This window comes from Arachis hypogaea, chromosome 14 (assembly GCF_003086295.3).
Source record: "Arachis hypogaea cultivar Tifrunner chromosome 14, arahy.Tifrunner.gnm2.J5K5, whole genome shotgun sequence".
Classification (NCBI taxonomy): domain Eukaryota; kingdom Viridiplantae; phylum Streptophyta; class Magnoliopsida; order Fabales; family Fabaceae; genus Arachis; species Arachis hypogaea.
This window is the reverse complement of record NC_092049.1, coordinates 33,799,540-33,821,109: the sequence shown is the minus strand read 5'-3', so window position 1 is coordinate 33,821,109 and position 21,570 is coordinate 33,799,540. Positions and strand designations below refer to the sequence as shown.

Here is a 21,570-nt window from a genome sequence, read left to right as displayed (position 1 = left end):
AAAAGTAAAATTGTGGTGGTATATATTATTGAGATTTGTATTGAAACTTGGAAGAAAGAAGAAGAAAAAGATGAGGAGGGAGATATTGATGAATAAAAGGAATAAAAAAAATTTCACAAGCAATTATTTGAAATTCTTTACTAAAAAATTTGGTTATATATTTAGTTGAATTAATATCTTTTTGTTTACTTTAATATTTTTTCACTTTTTATATAATATTTTAATTTTTAATTTTTATTCATTTACTATTTTGTTGACTAATTACTAATTAAAAACAAATTAATTCCTTATAAATATCATTAATATAAATGATACATTATTATTATTATTATTATTATTATTATTATGGAAAAGTCTAGGGAGCAGCAACTTTATTAAAGATGAGTAAGTAATCTCACACCATTTAATGAAATCTCACACAATTAAAAATATCATTGATTGCTACTTGATGGCTACAAATCACAAAAATTATTGGCGCCCTAACACTCCTCTATTATTATTTGTCCTTTTATTTTATTTTTTTTGTGTTTGTCAAGTTTAAACATCAAATATTTTATTCAATTAATGACGTGTGCAAGCCCTTCATATTATTGATTTAAACTATGCATATGTATGTCTATATAAAGAAGCTTCATCTATATTGAAAAGTGTTAGCTTCATATATAAACAGGAACAATAATGGGTACTAATTCAGAAGTAACGCATCTGAAGCTGACGATCTCTTTGGTCTTCATAATCATCGTTCTCTTCACACCCAAAACCGTAGCAGAGTGCGAATCCGAATCAGTAGACTCATGTAACAACAAAGAGAAAGCTCTCCCTCTAAAAATCATGGCTATATTTGCAATCTTGGTAACCAGCATGATCGGCGTATCTCTGTCCTTGGTGACGCGTTGGATCCCGGCGTTGAGCCCCGAAAACGAGCTCTTCATGGTGGTGAAATGCTTCGCCGGGGGGATCATTCTCAGCACGGGGTTCATGCACGTGCTGCCGGATTCATTCGACATGCTGCGGTCTGATTGTCTTGAGGAGAAGCCATGGCACGAGTTTCCTTTCTCAGGGCTCGTTGCCATGTTCTCTGCCTTATTCACGCTCATGGTGGATTCTTTGGCCACAAGCTTTTATAGTAAGAAGAGTAGTGATGCAGTTATTCCAGGTAGCCACACTGGTGCAGTTGGTGGTCATGAAGAACAAGAGATGGGTGTTGTTGTTAGTGTTGGCCATTTCCATGGTCATGATAATGGTCATCATCATGCAGCAATTGAGGCTACCAAGAATGAAGGTGGAGACACACAACTCGTGCGTTATCGTGTTGTTGCTATGGTAACATTATTAAATTACTCTTCTCTTTATTCTCCTAATCTATCTTAATTAAGTAGCTTAGTATTATGAGAAATGCTACATCGTAATCATAATTTATTATTTTTGTTTATTATTTTTAGTTATTAATCTAATTTTTTATTTTAATAATCTAACAATATATTTTAATTTATACTTTTAAATATTAATATAGCTAATAATTGATTAAAAATAATATATTTTAATAATTTTTAATAATTTTAATATTATTAATATTTTATTAAGATAGATGATAAAAAATAAAAAAATAAAAAAATAAATTATTTTATGTGTTATTTGGTAAAAAAATAGATGAAAAATATAAAAAAAAATTATTTAGATGAAAAAAAAGTATAATAAAAAAATTATATTAATATTTTTAAATTTTTTATTTTTTTATTAATCAAAGAATAAATTAATAATTTTATTCTTATTTACACATTTTTTTATTTTTATTCCATCTTTAAAACAAATTAGTGGATTTCACATTATTTTTTTTATTCAAACAACAAAAAATTCACATTTTTATTTATTTTTTTATATTTTTTATATTTTTTTAATTCAAATAATGTATAAGAGAGGAGATTTTTTACACATATAAATAAAATAAATCTTTTATTTATTAATATGTATAATTTTAAAATTATTTATAAATTTAAAATATAAAACACATCTCAAATTCGATAAATATACAATAATTTTTGGTGTTTTTTAAAACTATGAGAGGTATACAAATTGGACCCTCCGATCTGTGTTTAAAAAATTTTAAAAGTTTAGAGTACATAAATCGGACCCGTCGATTTGTGTTGAAAAAATTAAAAAAATTTAGAGTACACAAATCGAATTTGTGTACTCCAAATTTTTTTAATTTTTTCAACACAAATTGGACGGTCCAAGTACAGAAATCGAACGTTCCGATTTGTGTACCTAAAAATCGGACGGTCCAATTTCTATACCTCTTAAAAATTGGACGGTTCGAGTTGTATTCCGTACATTAAATCATTCCACATTTTAAAAAAATACTATAGTAGTTCACAATTAAAAAAAAATCATTATTAATCTAATATTAAAAATAAAAAAATAATAAATATGCATATATCTCATACGCATTGGTTTCGAAATATGATATGTTAATCTCAAATGCACTCAAAATTTGGCTTGTTTATTAAATAGAACATATTTACAACATTTGACGTGTGTGCATGTGTGTTCTGTACGAAGAGTTAATGTCTCCCTTAGCTAAACCTTTCTTATCATGTCTTTCGCCTCGTATTTTGTTCATTCATATATTCGTTTTTTATTCTTACTTTGTTTCCTATGCCTATATTTATCATTCTCAGTCATCCTCATCTAAATTATTTGTTTTTCCTACATATTATTAAGGCCAATTTTATGATACTTTTAAATGAGTGTCTAAATTTTATTTAATTGTTTTTTTTATAAATTTTAAATATTTTAAAATAATTTATTTAATATTTTTTAAATTAAATATAAATTTTTTAAATTTTTAACTAATTAAATACTATTTTTTAAATATCATAACAATTATTTAATATTAATTAATAATAATCATCACCTTCAAACAACATATTTATATATATTTTATTTTGTAATTCGATAGGAATGTTTGAAAAGTAGGTGGACTGAATTTAAAGGATAACATAATTAATTTTCATTCAATTTATATTACGGTATTTATACATTACTAATTTTATATTTATTAACCAAAAAATATGTCTAAATATTAAAAGTTAGTTAGAATTTATATATTCATCTAAGTATTACTTTTTTTTTTTTAAATCCTTTATTGTTTACTAAGCTTTTTAATGTAGCCTCTTTTGCTGATATTTTAATTGGAATTGATGTTTTTACGAATATATTACAATAAATCTAATTTAATCAAGTTGAAAGTTGAAAATTTTTCTTTTATATGTTATTATATAAGAAAAACTAAGAAAAACAAAGGATTTAGATGAGGATGATTGAAGAGATAGAGTGATAGGAATAGGCACTGAAAAGAACGTTGAAAAGTGGGATGGATACATGAATGAATACGGTTAGAGAAAATTAAACAGGCACACATCTTCGATGCTATGCATTTGAAATATATTGAATTTGCTAATGGATCAGATTTTGAGTACACCCGAAACTAGTTCATTTCATTTTGTTTATATTTTAACTGTACTGTATTCGAAATAAATATATATTTTATTTTATGTGCATTTGGAATAAGATTAAGATTTTAAATTTATAAATAGTTCAAAAATGATGCATATGTATAATAAATTATTTATTTTATTTATATAAAAAATCCTATTATTAAAAAAAAATAATTATGTAGTTTATTATTATTAAAGTATATTTTGCTTTGACTTATCATCAACATATAATTAAGAAAAAATATATTGTGAAAATATTTATTATTTTATTTTATTTTTTTTGTCAAGTAATTGGATAGTTTTTAGTTTTAGATATTACTATGATATATCACATACCCATACAACACACTCACATATATTATATAAGTATAAATTATGGATTTTTAAACAACATCTAACTTTAACTAGGACTTAAACCCAAATGTAACTTGTAAAAGGCATACAGATATGTCATTTGTGCTAGGCCTCCGCTATCTTATTATTTTATTGACTATTGTTTTTATCATTTAATAACCATAAAAAGTAAAAAATAATGTTTGTTTGAGCGCATTGGTGTGCAGGTACTAGAACTTGGAATTATTGTTCATTCAGTAGTGATAGGCCTGTCCATGGGTGCTTCAAATAACACATGCTCCATAAAAGGCCTTATAGTGGCCCTTTGCTTCCATCAAATGTTTGAAGGCATGGGTCTTGGCGGTTGCATTCTTCAGGCCCAATACAAGTTGTTAAAGAGGATGGTGTTAGTATTGTTGTTCTCAATTACAACTCCATTTGGAATCGCATTAGGAATTGGATTGTCCAGAATCTACAAAGAGAACAGCCCAAGTGCCCTAATCACAGTTGGTATGCTTAATGCTTCATCAGCTGGGCTTTTAATCTACATGTCATTGGTTGATCTTCTCTCTACTGATTTTATGAGTCCAAGGTTACAGAACAACATTAAGCTCCAATTCAAGTCTTACGTTGCTGTCTTTTTGGGTGCTGCTGGCATGTCTGTCATGGCAAAATGGAATTAATAATGCTTAATCATATGTGGTCTAGACCCTACGTTATGGCAATTTATTTGCCTCGTGAGTAATCATATCTAGATTCGAAATTACTGAGACCAAATAGTGAATAGAAATTTTAAAAATGTTATGTATGTATGTCTGCATGTATTATAAGTGAGTTTATAATATTATAATGTTTAAGATTGAGAGATGTTTAACTAGTCTCAAACAAAAAATAATGCTTAATCATATATGTTTGTTGTGCCATGATTTTTGTAATTTTTAATGTAATAATGTGTTAGATGAAGCTAAATCATTTATTTTCTTAAAAATTGGGTGCTTGTGTTTCATTTAATTTAATGTGATGCATTCACAAGAAAGAGTCTCAACGTTAACTATTTCATGTTTATGTTTGAATAAATGAAATGAAATGGAAGTGGCAATATTTCTAGAATGTTGTATGTTGCATTGCTGATTAATTGTTGTACTAGCTTTAATTAATCTACTTATAATTATTTAGCTTTTTCTATTCAAAGTGTAGCTTATTAGAACTTAGATATATAACTATATAGCTTATTATTAGTTTATTACTAATATAAATGTTAAAATATGGAGTTCTTATAAAAAAAGAATATGGTAGTTGTTTTATTTGATTTTTGGTAATCTCGATAAGGTATCGAATTAAACTTATATTAAGATATTAGTTTAGAGAGTAGATACAATTCTTCTAAAAAAGAGTGGACTCGACTTGGGATTTACTTAGTGTTTGTGTCAAAAAGTGTATAAAATGCTCAATGATATCAAACTGTGGCAAATAATATAAAAATTGTAATTAAAGAAAATAAGTAAAATAAATAAAAGCTTTAAATAAATAAGAGAGTAAAATTGAAATCAAAAGAAAACAAAATATTTGAAAAAAAGAAAAAAAATGCTCAAAGAAAAATAAAATAAAATAAATTAAAAGGAAAATAAAGGAAATAAATTAAAAGTAGTGAATTCTAGACACTCACATGTACTTACACTCCATTGTCATTCGTTGCGTCAGCGTGATTGAAAATTTACAGAGTTTTGTGTGATGGTGAAGTGTTCAGATTGAAGTCTTTGATTTTTTCTGAACTTCTCTTATTTATAGACCACACAGATAGACTTGCAGAATGTTTCTTTTTTTACACGATCTAACTTTCTCCTTTTTCTCAGGTTCTCACAACCTATGACCCTGCCTTGACTGCAGAGGACTTTGTTCTCCACCGTGAACATCCCACGTCTTTGCGATTACCTTGGTCTCAAAGATCCACATTTTGTCAAATTAAACCACGCGTTATTATAAAATTTCGACCTAGGTCCTTTTCGACTTGACTTATTTCATAATCAATATTCTGTTTTTTTATTGTCGAGTCCTCACTCCGTCGAAATTTAGACCATGTGCGATCAACCGATTTCGACCCAAATCCTTTTTGACTCAATTCATATGAGGCAGTCGACACCCAACTCTATCATAGTCGAAATTCGTAACAGATCAAAATTTCATACTAATAATAGTATTACTTTTCAAAATACTCAAAATGAAAAGTTTGGCTAATTTATATATACATATAAGTTATTTGTCAAAAGTTCATCATTCACATAACTACTAGTCTAAGTTTTCATGGATACATTTAATTATACATGTATTTTACACTACAACAAAGGCAGAGGATAGCAGCCAAAAATTGCTAGCTGTTAATCTAACTGCTGCAGCTAACAGAGATACCAGCCATTGTCATTCTGCTGACTTTTGCTTGAATAGCGACTACTACATGAAGAACCGCCGGTGATCAATATCTTTATCCTAATTAACTCATTTATTCAATCTTATTTTATCTGATAACCAATAATTTCTCCCACAGCTGCAGCTCTAGAAACTGGCAAAAATAGATTGGAAGCACGCAAAATCTTGAAGTCGCTGCTCCACCATGCACCACTGCTGCCCATCCATCATCCTTTCTCCGGTATTGACCTTTCATGCCTCCTCCACAGTGCGTGAAACCCCTGCTCCATCCTCCACGGTGTGCAAGAAATCCCTAAGATCTGTTCTACCATTCGCGTTTGTGTGGTTGTGGAGTAGCGTGGCTGCCATCCATCCTTATCTCCCTGGCGTCGACCTCTCACCTCTCCTCCCTAGTCCGTGAAACCCCTACTTCCCCCTCTACGGTGCACGAAATCCGTAATCTCTTCTCCACTTATTACTTTCATCACATTCTTTGATGAATAGACACCATGTTGTGGAACTCATATTTGGGATTTTTTTCAATTATTACTTGTGAACACAATAAATATTACTGATAATAAAACTAATTGAAACCTATAGTTAGCAATATATTGCAAGTGGCATTCCATTCCATTCCTATAATGCATCTTAATTTAAAGGTTTAACCTCTTCTCAATCCTCTGTCTCTGATCTTTTTACTTTCTTCCTAAACCTTTAGTTTGTTCTTCTCCATTTCTCTTTCTTTCTTGTTTTCACTCTTGATCACTTACAAAGTTTGAATCCTATTTTTCTCAAAATTTGGCTATATCTTTGTGGTTTAGATTATGATTTCAAATGATTTTGATTCAGTTTTTGTTTATATCTTCTATTAGTTGGGGTTAATTGTGGCTTTTTAGAGTTAGGGATTTGAATGTACATTTATTTGGATTTATTGTGTGCTTTGTAATTTCTTTTTGTCTCTCATGTTCTCATTAATGGATTGCTAAAGTGAAGCCTCTGTCTTCAAATCAATACTACACTTGTGATTTAGATATTATGTATGCTTTTGGTTTGTGAGTAATTTTATGTAATTTCAATGATTACTTTACACTAGGTTCCTAACCTTCTGCTAGTGTTTGCCAAAGAACTGTTAATAATTCATACACTGTGGCTTAGTGAGCTAGGTGTCAATTATGCAAAAGTGAAACTGTATCCTTTTTTTCTTGTTAACTTGATATTTAGTTTTTACTTTTTGGTTTTGGATCTTAAGTATGGTGATTGATTCTTTATAATTTATTCTGCACACTGTGTGAATTTTTCTTGATTATGTTGTTCTTGATCTTTTCTGTTGAACTGATTAAATTTGCAGGCAAGCAAAGGATGCGTTAAAGATACTTAAGAAGGGATTGGACAATAAAAGTCCCAAGATACAACTTTTGGCACTTTTTGTTAGTATTTCTCCTCTACTTTTTTTTTATAGTTATTGAATGTTTTAATGCAATTTGATGTCGTGTGACAGATTATTTTATAGGCTAAAGTAACTTTTGTAAAGGTTTTCATATTTTTTAAATTCTTTTGCTGCTATAAGATATGAGGCGTAGAGTACTACCAAAATTTTTATTCATAGTTTCAGTTATGTACACATAGTGAATAACTCTAACTCGCATGATTTGTATTTGATGCAGGCTCTGGAGACGCTTAGTCCGTAAAATCCCTGCTTCGACTTCCACGGTGTGCGAAATCCCTAATCTCTTCTCTACTTACTTTCATCACATTCTTTGATGAACAGAAACCATGTTGTGGAACTCATATTTGGGATTTTTAATTTATTATTTGTGAACACAATAAACATTGCTGATAATAGAACTAATTAAAAACTGTAGTTAGTAGTATATTGCAAGGGGCATTCCATTCTATTCCTATAATGCATTTTAATTTAAAGGTTTAATCTCTCCTCAGACCTCTGTTTCTAATTTTTCAACTTTTTTCCTAAACCTTTAGGTCATTGATGATTCCCAAATGCACGGGTTTGGATTTTCACACTAAAAGTAGAATGTGTTCGTTGCAAGTATAGTCCAAACCCAAGAATTGAACATCAATCAAATAATAAATCCAATACAAAATATAAACCGAGAGTAATGCAACCTCGGGTCATCTTCACTAGGAGTTGCAATGAAATGTGCATGTTATTGGCAATGAGAGAGAGCATGGGGGATTGGAAAATGAAAGCAAGAAATGTAAATAGCAAGAAAGCAAATAAACATGCAAGAAAGTAAAGGAAAGCAAGTAAAGGCAATGCAAGGAATGTAAGTGGCAACTCTTGGGAAGAAGTGGGTAATCTAGGTTTCCTATCCTAGTTGTAGACCACAAACATGGCAATTGTGTAGAATCAATCCAAATCAATCAATCCTCCTTGAGAATTAGTCAAAAGACATAATTGATCTCAATCCATAAGTCCTAGTCAACTCACTAATTACTTAGTGAAAGACTAGCGTTAATGGAAACCAAATCAATTAACTAATCTCACACAATGCGGAATGGACATCCTCAACTCAATTCCACCTAAACATCTAATTTCTCAACCAAGAGTGTGAAAACTAGACATGCAAGAAATTAAACATCAAAGCACATAAAAGTCAACGCAATAAAAGTCAAATCAATTAAATGCAAGTAAAGGAAACTTAAAATGCAAGAAATCTCTTGGCAAGTAATTGAAGGCTAAGGCTACCTATCCTAGTCATTGACCATAAACATATGATGATTATGAAGAGTTAATCCTACTTAGTCAACCTTACATCGAAGATAAGTCAAATAGGCATAGTTAATTTCAATCCCTAAGTCCTATTTCAACACTAGGGGTCACATAGAGTCAAGAAAAACCAAATTAACTAACCACTCTAATATATCAAGCAAGAATGGACATCAATGACTCAAAGATCACCAAAGTCAATAATTCCAAGCCAAGAGTGAAGAAAAACTAAGTCAAGCATTTTATCAAACACTTGGTGTGCATGAGAATAAAATAATATTAAAATACATTAAAATAAATTCTAAAACTACCAAAGTAAGAAAATAACAATAACAACTAAAGAAAGCAATAAGTGACATGGAAACATAAATTTGCATTAATTGGAATTAAAATAACAAAGAGTATCCATAAGCATAAAAATGATAAAATAAAGGAAATAACAAGAGAAATGAAGAAGAATAAAGAAGCAATAACAATAAATGACAAAGAAAAGTAAATAGAAACAAGAATTAAACATATAAATTACAAGAAAATAAACTAAGAAACCCTAATTCTAGAGAGAGGGGGGAGCTTCTCTCTCTAGAAACTAAGAGAAAACATAATAGAAACTAAACCTAATTGTCCCCCTTCATCCTTCTTCAATTTGGCCTTAAATAGCTTTAGAAAATGAGTTGGATTAAATTTTGGAGGCCCATATTCGCCCCCAGTGATTTGCATTAATGAGCTCACGTGCAGGGACCTGTGCGGACGCATAGATTTGTGCGTCCGCACACATGCTGAATTCTGACTTGTGCGTACGCACAAGTACATGTGCGTACGAACACATAGACTTATGTCTACTATAGCAAATTGCATATCATTTTGAAGCCCCCCGGACGTTAGCTTTCCAATGCCGCTAGAGCCGCCTCATTTTGACCTCTGTAGCTCAAGTTATGACTAATTTAGTACAGAGAGGTCAGGGTTGGCAGCTTTCCAAATCTCATTTTCTTCATGATTTCTCCCCTTTTGGATGCTCTTTCTTCACTTCTTCAACCCATACTTGCCTTGAAAACCTAAAATCACTTAACGAATACATCAAGGCACCACATAGAATTAAAGTGAATTAAAATTGACTAAATTAAGCACAAAAGAGCATGTTTTCACTCTCAAGCACAATTTAGGAAGAAATCTCAAAAGCATGCTATTTAGATGAATAAATGTATCCACTCAAATCAAACCAAAAGATATCGTAAAATATGGACTCATCAATTTTCCCGCACTTAAACCAAGCATGTCCTCATGCTAAACCAACCAAAGGAGATGAATGAAGGGGTAATTATTAATGCAACTACCTACATGCATGTAACTATACTAAATGCTATCTATATATATCTACACTATGATTCCTATTGAGTTTGGTAAAATCAAACAAAAGAATCTCAATCAATCCAAAGTACAAACTTAGGGCCAAGACAAGAAAATATAGCAATATAATCAATATCCAAAGATTTGATTTGAAATTTTCAAAATTAAGTTCAACAACTTGCAAGAGGATACAAGATAAGTAATGGAAACATAGAATTGAGCAATTGAAACCCTCACCGGATGTGTTTGCACTCTAATCGCTCAAAAGTATTAAGGGTCAATCACTCAATTCCTCCTTTAATCATGTTTCTCAAAGATTTGCAAGTCGTCTAACAATCAACTAATATTTGATGAATGAATGCAAATATCATGAGGACTTTTGTGGGTTGTAATGGGGCTTAGGTAAGGGTAGGATCAATATGGTTAAGTGGGTTAATAGATTGGATATTTGATTAGCTCAAGCATCCCACCTAATCCTATATCATCCTATATACATAATAAAGCAACCTAACTACCCATTTATCCCTTTCTCACATTCACTCATGCATGCTTCTTTTCAATTCAACCATATATGCATCTCTTATTTACATTCTTATTATTATTCCTTTTTTTTCTTTTTCTTTTCTTTTCTTTTCTTTTCTTTTCTTTTCTTTTTTTTATATATTGCCAAAGAGGAGATGCATATGCTTCTAAGTAATGAATGCATGAGTGTTTTTCCACTTTTCTAAATATTCTCAATGAATACCCAAAGCACTAACTACCAATGTTTTCCTACAAATTCCCCCATACTTAATTAACACACACACTCAAACCCAAGCTAATCAAAGATACAATCAATGGACATAATGGTTTTTCGCTTAGGACAAAAGATGTGCTTATAATGAGAACAAAGGGGAATTAAATGCTCAAAAAGTGGTTTACAAAGATAGATGCAAGGGTTGGCCATATGTGTTAGTGAGCTATACAAAGATGGCCTCAATCATACTAAATGCATTCAAAACAACAAAGAAAGGACATATAAACTAAAGCAAATATAAGATCACAATCATAAAAAGAGTTTATAACACTCAAGAACAAAATTTGTGATTGAAAATATGCAACCACACACTTTAAGCTCAAATCTCACTTGGTATTTGTTCAAGCTCTTTTCTATGTTCTATAAAAGATGCTTCAATCAAGTTTAACAACAAGTTTTCAAATCTAATAAATGGAATGCCAAAAAAGAGATTTCTTGAAAATTCTTTGTTGTTTTACCAAAACTTATTTACTATATGTATGTATGTATGTATGTTGTGGTGGATATAAAATTTTTAAAATCTTTCCTAGTTCTATTCCTAATTTTCAACAAGAAAAAATTATCATGAACAATTAGGACAAAATTGAACTAGGTGCTATACTATTCACATCATCCAATCACAACTTCTATCTATAAAATATGTACTAAGGAAAAGATGCAAAAATGCAACATGCAATAGCTAGATATAAACTATGATATATATACCAAAGGAAAATGCATGTAACAGTCAAAATCACTCTAAATATCTACAAAAAATATAATAAAAAGAAACAAAAATAAAGTGCAAAGTGTTCGGTAAAGAAAGTTTACGCCCTAAAAATGACAAATCCTCCCCCACACTTAAGCATTGCACAGTCCTCCGTGCACAAACACAATCCAGGGAGAATGTATCTCAAGAGCTCCACCTTCGATTGGCGGATGCAGGCGCTTGGGTTGTGTGAAAATCGCCAAGTCCAATGTCTACTCGGCATCTCCATCCTCAGTGTCCTCCTCCTCTCCCGCTCCTTGCCTCACGTCTCATCCTCAAAAAGAATGAATAAACTATAATTAAGAATCATAGGGCAAGTGGCATAAAAGGGTAAAGGAGAGAGTAAATAAGCATCTAATTGAGAAATTTTGCATAGTGGTGTGGTATGATGAAAATGATGAGCCATGTGTGTATTCTAATTATGCGCGCGGTTAGAATACACACAACGGCCAGTTAAAATGGCATCTACACAATCAAAAAGTAAGAATGAGTTCCTCAATTAAATGTCCTAAGATGCAAGTAAGAGGTGAGATCAATTAAACACAAGCAATCTTAGGTAGTTACAACAAGAGTGAATTGAATGTAGGAAATATTGGATATTGAAGGTGTGCAAGTGAAAGAGCAAAAGTGATGTAAATTAGCACAACAAACAATAACCAATACAATGATAAAAATAAAATTACTTATTCATCCTTAGGAAAAATCAAATAATCACATGGTTAAGGTGTTTGTTACAAAACGTGACAAGTCTTGATAGAATCAAGCCAAGTCAACTCACAACAAATGCAAAATATTAACAAGAAACAAGGACCTTGTGATGTGATTATATTGACTTAAAAACCATGATGAACAAGCAACTCAATTCAATTCACTAAATTTTATATGCACTCATAAAAGTTTCACCCAATATGCAACAAAATGTAAATGTGCAATTCTAATTAGGTGATAGTAATGGAAGGCAAAGTATAAGTGCATTGATGAAATTCAATCAATAAGCAACCCAATCAACATTAACCAAAATCTTGCAATTTATTTAATTAACAAACAACTAAAGAAAAACTAATATAATTGTTAAAGTAGAAATGAAATGCAAGCAAAACAAAGTAAGGCAAGTAGAGAATAGGGAAAAAGTGAGAGAAGAGGGGGGTGGAAGAGAGAAGAAGTGAAGAAGTAGAGAGAAGAGAAGAAAAGAACTAAAGTGTGAGAAAACAGGGGTGTGCGCACGCACAGGGTAGTGTGCGTACGCACACAAGGCTGAAAAGAGGGTTATGCGCGCCCAAAAGGGTGCAAGCGCTGCGAATAGAAGAGGAATTAAGACGCGTGCGTGCGCACAGGTGAGTGGGCACGCACAGAAGACTTTTTTTTAAGGAAAGGATCATGTGTATGTGAGCACACAGGTCTGTGTGCACGCACATGAGCGTAAGGGGCAGGGGTTCACGTGCACACGCTGTGCAAACACTCTACCAGAGTGGTTGCAAGTTGGCGTGCGAACGCACATGTCTGTGCGTCCGCACAAAGAGTGCGAAAAAGGGTATGTGTGCGTACGCATGAGTGGGTGCGCACGCACAGGTCGCAGAAAGCAGGGGAACGCGCGCGCACAAGGCGTGCTGGCGCTGCGACCAGAGGGCAAAATCATGCGTGTGCGTGCACACAGGTCGGTGCGCACGCACAAGAAGCAGAAAATGAACGTTTTGTGCGCACGCACAAGTACGTGCGTGCGCACAAATGCCCTGTTTTGCAAAAATTTTCCTTCAAAATTCTAAGGTACCAAGCCTTAGTTCAATCAAAACTCAACACCAAAACATGTAAGAACCCATAAATTCATGATCCAAACCAAAATTAACTTACAAATATCAAAATTAAACTGATTCTAAGCTAACCAACCAAACAAACATGCAATAAACTAAAATATATACAAAAAGAGAAGAGTAGGAATAATGTTACCAAGCACTTTTATTTAATGTCTTTAAGTTAGACAATTGGGAGAGCCCTTGCTATGGTGGCTTGTGCTTGACTTCCCCACCAATTACTTCAATGTCCAATGTCCTCTAGGATCCCAATCCTAACCATTGACAAAAACAAAAGACAATAAAAAATCAAGCTATATACATATTAACATATTAACAATAGCCAACAACATACACAATTGCAACTCCCCGGTAACGGCGCCAAATTTGACAATGCCCAAATGCACGGGTTTGAATTTTCACACTAAAAGTAGAATTTGTCCGTTGCAAGTATAGTCCAAACCCAAGAATTGAACATCAATCAAATAATAAATCCAATACAAAATATAAATCGAGAGTAATGCAACCTCGGGTCGTCTTCCCTAGGAGTTGCAATGAAATGTGCAGGTTATTGGCTATGAGAGAGAGCATGGGGGATTGGGAAATGAAAGCAAGAGCAAACAAGCAAGAAATGTAAATAGCAAGAAAGCAAATAAACATGCAAAAAAGTAAAGGAAAGCAAGTAAAGGCAATGCAAGGAATGTAAATGGCAACTCTTGGCAAGAAGTGGGTAATCTAGGTTTTCTATCCTAGTTGTGGACCACAAACATGGCAATTGTGTGGAATCAATCCAAATCAATCAATCCTCCTTGAGAATTAGTCAAAAGACGTAATTGATCTCAATCCATAAGTCCTAGTCAACTCACTAATTACTTAGTGAAAGAGTAGCATTAATGGAAACCAAATCAATTAACTAATCTCACACAATGCGGAATGGACATCCTCAACTCAATTCCACCTAAACTCCCAATTTCTCAACTAAGAGTGTGAAAACTAGACATGCAAGAAATTAAACATCAAAGCAAATAAAAGTCAACACAATAAAAGTCAAAGCAATTAAATGCAAGTAAAGGAAACTTAAAATGCAAGAAACCTCTTGGCAAGTAATTGAAGGCTAAGGCTACCTATCCTAGTCATTGACCACAAACATATGATGATTATGAAGAGTTAATCCTACTTAGTCAACCTTACATCGAAGATAAGTCAAATAGACATAGTTAATTTCAATCCCTAACACCTATGTCAACACTAGGGGTCACATAGAGTCAAGAAAAATCAAATTAACTAACTACTCTAATATATCAAGCAAGAATGGACATCAATGACTCAAAGATCACCAAAGTCAACAATTCCAAGCCAAGAGTGAAGAAAAACTAAGTAAAAACTAAGCCAAGCATTTTATCAAACACTTGGTGTGCATGAGAATAAAATAATATTAAAATGCATTAAAATAAATTCTAAAGCTACCAAAGCAAGAAAATAACAATAACAACTAAAGAAAGCAATAAATGACATGGAAACATAAATTTGCATTAATTGGAATTAAAATAACAAAGAGTATCCATAAGCATAAAAATGATAAAATAAAGGAAATAACAAGAGAAATGAAGAAGAATAAAGAAGCAATAACAATAAATGACAAGGAAAAGTAAATAGAAACAAGAATTAAACATAGAAATTACAAGAAAATAAACTAAGAAACCCTAATTCTAGAGAGAGGGGGGAGCTTCTCTCTCTAGAAACTAAGAGAAAACATAATAGAAACTAAACCTAATTGCCCCCCCTTCATCCTTCTTCAATTTGGCCTTAAATAGCTTCAGAAAATGAGTTGGATTAGGTTTTGGATGCCCAAAATTCGCCTCCAGTGATTTGCATTAATGAGCTCACGTGCAGGGACCAGTGTGGACGCACAGATGTGTGCATCCGCACACATGCTGAATTCTGACTTGTGTGTACGCACAAGTACCTGTGCATATGCACACATGGACTTTTGTCCACTATAGCAAATTTCATATCATTTTGAATCCCCGGACGTTATCTTTCCAATGCCACTGGAACCGCCTCTTTTGGACCTCTGTAGCTCAAGTTATGACTAATTTAGTACAGAAAGGTCAGGCTGGCAGCTTTCCAAATCTCATTTTCTTCATGATTTCTCCCCTTTTGGATGCTCTTTCTTCACTTCTTCAACCCATACTTGCCTTGGAAACCTAAAATCACTTAACGAATACATCAAGGCACCACATGGGATTAAAATGAATTAAAATTGACTAAATTAAGCACAAAAGAGCATGTTTTCACTCTCAAGCACAATTTAGGAAGAAATCTCAAAAGCATGCTATTTAGATGAATAAATGTGGGTTCATGTGATGAAATCCACTCAAATCAAACTAAAAGATATCGTAAAATATGGACTCATCAGTCATTCTTCCCCTTTATTTATGTATAGAGATTAGGCAGCTTAGGCCACATTCTTGAAGATTGATAAAAGATCCTTATAGCTTTTAGTTCATATAAGTGCAAAACCAAAAGAAATGCTTTATTAAGAATTAATTATCGAACTAAAGACCTATTTATTCAAATTAAAAGGCAGCCAAACACCTTGTACGATGTCCATGAGTAAGATCACCATATTCTAAAACAGAAATCTCTGTAGTTTTTAGCCGGCTGAACTTCTAATCTGGATCGTTGTTCCCCATTACTCTTTCTTTCTTGTTTTTATTCTTGATTTTGATGTTGAATATTGTTTTGATTGGACTTATGGTGTTTAGTTTTTAGATTATGTTGATGCTTATTGTTTGTTATTTTTATTGGAGTTGGATGAAGAAAGAGAGAGTAATGGGATTTGTACTGATTTTTCTTGTTCTTCATAATTCTATCTGAAAAAAAAGAAAAAAGAACTAAACCTCAGATATCAAGAATTGATATTTGAGTTTGACTAGCAAATGGATTGGACTCAACTTAGAAACAAGTGGGTAAACTCATTATATGTAATCTTAGCGAAAATATAGAAGTTTAAATTTAATATTCAAGAGTATAAAGCTTTATATCATAAGACATTCAGCATTCAATAACATCATTAATTGATGTGTATATCTTTGCATATTTCTACGATCAACTATATATGATTAATTATATTCATAGAACGATTAAACTTTATGCCATTTTGATAAGGTTGATTAGGAAGATGCATGAGGTAAATACTACATTATTCTCCACCTTTCCACTATGTATTAGATTGTTTTAGTTTTGTCTTTTATATAATAACACTTGTCACATTTATTGCACACTGTAACAGCCCAGACCATCCGCTAGCATGATATTGTCTGCTTTGGCACACAAGGTCTCACAGTTTTGCCTTTGACGATAGGGATGATAGCCGAAGCCCCCTACACTCACTCGTCAAAACGCGTCATGCTATGGAGAGGTACCACACCCTTATAAGGCATGCTTCGTTCCCCTCCCCAACCGATGTGAGACCTTACAATCCACCCCGTTAGGGAGCCCAGTGCCCTCACTAGCAGATCGATCCGGACTCCGGCTCTTATACCATCTGTAACAGGCCAGACCACCCGCTAGCACGATATTGTCCGCTTTATCACACAAGGCCTCACGGTTTTGCCTTTGATGATAGGGATGATAGCCGAAGCCCCCCACACTCACTTGTCAAAACGCATCATGCTAGGGAGAGGTATCCACACCCTTATAGGGCATGCTTCGTTCCCCTCTCCAACCGATGTGGGACCTTATAATCCACCCCCCTAAGGGAGCCCAATGCCCTCGCTGGCACATCGATCCGGGCTCCGACTCTGATACCATCTGTAACAGCCCAGACCATCCGCTAGCACGATATTGTCCGCTTTGGTACACAAGGTCTCACGGTTTTGTCTTTGACGATAGGGATGATAGCCGAAACCCTCCATACTCACTCGTCAAAACGCGTCATGCTAGGGAGAGGTATCCACGCCCTTATAAGGCATGCTTCGTTCCCCTCTCCAACTGATGTGGGACCTTACACACACACAGCCAAATTACTATGTATGATATATATCCACACAAATAGAATCATCTTCTTAAATGACACGTCTCAAGTTGTAGTTGAAAAATAACGAATAAATAAATAAGACTATAGTGAGCAATGCAAACTTCTGGTCATATTGACAATTTGAAGCTTCAACCTTGTGATGACATGTCATCATGTCATATTTTTCTATACTTTTTCATACAAGAAATTGATGATTAGTGCTTAAATATTGCATTCTTTTGTGCTTAAATGGTATATTTATTTGATCTTTTGATTTTATAAATTTTGTAGGAAATAAGAAGAAAAAGAAGCAAAAGAAGCACAAAATAAGCTAAAAAGGAGAAAAAAAAGAGTTTTGGGGCACACTTTGAAGTTGGAGCACACTTTGATGCCTTACCATGAATGAAAGAAACAAAGGCTAGCGCTCAATTGAAGGGAGCTCTACGTTAAAATAGTTCACTTTTTCGGGCTTTTCTTAAGCCTTGAGACAGCATGACCATGCCTCCTTCAAAGGTCCATAACTTGAGCTACAGATGTCCAATTGATGTGCTTCTAGTTGCATTGGAAAGCTGACTTTTAGAGCTTTCCAACGATATATAGCAATTTATATTTGGCATGAAATTGAAGTACAAGTGATAGGAATCTTTAAGGCCTAAAAACCAACCAAGCAAGTGCTCACACCAAGGCTCGAAGAGGGGAACCACGTAGCGCTCAACCAAAGGCCCAAAAAGCATAGCGCTACATTAATTTTTTTCACTTTATCATGATTTCCAAGCTTGGGAGCAAGGGAATTGTGCTGCCCACACACAAGGAGTAGCGCTCAATGAGTTAACTGAGCGCTCAATAAGTGAGCGCTATGGGCAAAAGAAAATTGGCACAAGGAGGATCAACCAAGGCTTGAAGGGAGGCACACAAGGAGCATGTGTAGCGCTACGTTTACTCTCTTCACTGAGCACTACACCAAGGAGTCTGGGACAAGGGAAGCATGTAAAGTTAGTGAGCGCCAAGTTCACTAACTAAACGGAGTGCTCCACTGGAGCATGGCTCCAACCAAATTCGAACCAAATGCACCCTGACTCAATTGAACCAAGCCAATCCGGATCCACTCTTCTTCAAATTCAAAGCAAGCAAAGTCCATATCATCACTCAAAGGCACAAGAACAAGCTAGATTAGGAATTTTATTTAATTTGTAATTTGATTTCAATTTCAATTTCATTTTCATTTTTTTGTAAAGCCTATATAAAGGCATCAATTTCATTTCATTAAGGAGGTTGGCTCTGCTAGAGAGCATTAGGAGTAGGGTAGAATAGAAAAGTTCTCTTTGAAATACTTTAATTTTTCTGCATTTTTGGCAATTCAATTTAGCTTATGCAAATTTCAGTTTCTGATAATCTTCTTCTGCAAGTTTTCCTTCTACAATTTCACAATTCAATTTATATTGAGCTTGATTTTAATCTTCTGTTCTCATTGCTTTCTATTTCCATTGCTTCCAATTTACTTTCATGCAATTTAAATCTTCCTAATCCTCTGTATTTTACATTTGATGTTTGCTGTAAGCTTGATTTACATTCCCTGCAAATTTACATTTTCTGCAATTGCTCTAAGTTACTGATTTACTGCTTTTATTTAACTTTCCATCACCCAGCCCCCTTTATATTTCATGCAATTTACATTTCTTGTCATTTAAGATTCTGCCAATTTACATTCCTTGCTCTTTACGTTTCTGCCATTTACTTTCTGCAACTTTAAGTTTCTTGTCATTTACATTCTGTTGCTTCAATTCCATTCAATTCACAAATGTTTCCTTGACTAAACTAATCACCCACTAAAGTTGCTTGATCCATCAATCCTTGTGGGATCGACCTCACTCTAAGTGAGTTTTACTACTTGATGCGACCCGGTACACTTGCCAGTGAATTTTGTGTGGAATCTAATTTCCACCCATCACCTTGGCGGCTAAGAAGACCAAAGAATAGATAAAATAATAGGAACTAAGCAAAAATTTCTTGAAAATAAATGAGTGCACAGAAAAATAGAAAGAGAAATATTTATACTCAAACAGCTGTATATGTCTTCTCTATCAATAATTTTGAAAAAAAAAGCATTTTAATAAGAATTATTTTCATGTTTTAGTACTACCATGTTTTTCATTTTTATTTTTTCCTTTTACATGCATTTCAGTGCCATGCTGTCATGTGATATATGCTAGTTTGTGATTAATTGATAACATTTTGTGATTCCTATGCCGGAATTATATTCTCCCTACTTTTATTATTTATTTTTCTTGAATTCATTTTTATCCATAATGATGTCAATATTAAAGATAAAAATATAAAAGAGAAATATATACAAAGATGGCTCACATAGCATTAATCCATCTAATTTTATTAGCATTCACATGTACCATTTCTTTGCCTTTGATATTTTATTCCTAGCTTGTTCCACATATGGTTGGACTTTGTTCATACAGCTGGTAAATTCACATTGTTTGTTTTAAGATAATTCCATAAAAAAAATAAAAAGGGTCAATTTCATTATATACATTCAAATTATATATGATTATCTGTCATTTTTATATAAATATGAGGTCATCTCTCACATGATGTTATAATTTTTAGATTTAATTATGGATTAAGGTTATTAATTTAAAAATTATTATATAAAAAAATGTGTAAAATTTAGTTTTTAATGTAAATATTAGGCATCTTTTGAAATGAATTAAATTTTTTTATTAATAATAATCTTTATTTGTGTCATTTGAGCATATATTAGCTAAACTCATCATTTTAAATCATAAACCTTATTAGCATTCAAAGCTATACTCTAAATCTCTTTTAGCATATTTAAAAGATTATCCTTTACAATTGCTAAATCATGTGCTAGTGACATGGTCGCACAACATATGTTGCACATTTTAACTAATAGTAAAAAGTATATTTTGATAGAACAAAAGATACGATAATAGAAATAAGAATACTACACTCATCAGCAAACCAAATATTCATTAATTCTCATAAACAAACTAGAACAAAAAAAGAAAGCATTTTCTTCCCAACACTAGAATAAAAAATAACATGCATTATTCATTCCTATGCCAAGTGAAAGCTCATGCTTATTCCGAGACATATAAATTTGAATAACAGCGAAACCACATTTTTTTACTTTTGGTATAAGATCTAGTTACATCTACCAACAAATAAAAATAAAATCAGAAATCAAAACTTAGTAGTAGCAGTAACAATAGTAGTAATAGTAGTAGTAGTAGTAATAACAATAGTAGCAGTAGAAGTAGCAGCAGTAGGAGCAGCAATAGCAATAGCAGTAGCAGTAGCAGTAACAGTAGCAGTAGCAGTAGTACTACTACTACTACTCCTACTACTACTACTACTACTACTACTAATAATAATAATAATAATAATAATAAGAAATCTATTGATTGCATAATGGCATTTATAACACATCAATAAAAGCATACTAACAACATATTAAAAGAAATGTATAATCTGATAATAATATTAACATATATCTCTAAAACAGTAACAATGTGTATTAAATAGATAACAACTTTGGCATTTAAGGAAAAAAATTCACAACGAAATATACTTCGAATGGCATCAGCAAAATGACATAAAAATTTTTTCTAAAGCCTACCACCCCTCTGTATGTCAACATGAATCTTAAACGGAAGAGTTGATAAAACTTTGAAGATATATTTCCTATTTGTACAACCATAGCACAAAGGATCAAAGTACTTCAGGTAACCTCTATTTACTTAATAAATTTATAAATATCCTCAGAGATATGTAAAAGAGAATATGTGGAAAAAATTAAAGTAAATCACCAAAACCTCTATAATGCATTTTAATTTAAAGGTTTAACCTTTCCTTATTCCTCTGTCTCTGATCTTTCTAC

The 21,570-nt window shown here is 32.5% G+C and overlaps 1 protein-coding gene across 1 annotated transcript; it reads left to right on the top strand.

Moving 5' to 3' along the window:
* The first annotated feature begins 652 nt into the window (after nucleotides 1-652).
* Nucleotides 653-4,753, top strand: LOC112741945 (fe(2+) transport protein 1). Its single transcript, XM_025791139.2, has 2 exons — nucleotides 653-1,323; nucleotides 4,058-4,753. Exons 1-2 carry the CDS (start codon nucleotides 679-681, stop codon nucleotides 4,511-4,513), a joined length of 1,101 nt encoding a protein of 366 aa, XP_025646924.1. The 5' UTR covers nucleotides 653-678; the 3' UTR covers nucleotides 4,514-4,753.
* Nucleotides 4,754-21,570: the final 16,817 nt, after the last annotated feature.

Excerpts from the sequence above, each read along its gene's own strand:
- LOC112741945 (XM_025791139.2), top strand. The coding sequence starts at position 679 with ATGGGTACTAATTCAGAAGTAACGCATCTGAAGCTGACGATCTCTTTG. Across the intron at positions 1,324-4,057 it reads GTTATCGTGTTGTTGCTATG|GTACTAGAACTTGGAATTAT; the intron begins GTAACATTATTA and ends ATTGGTGTGCAG.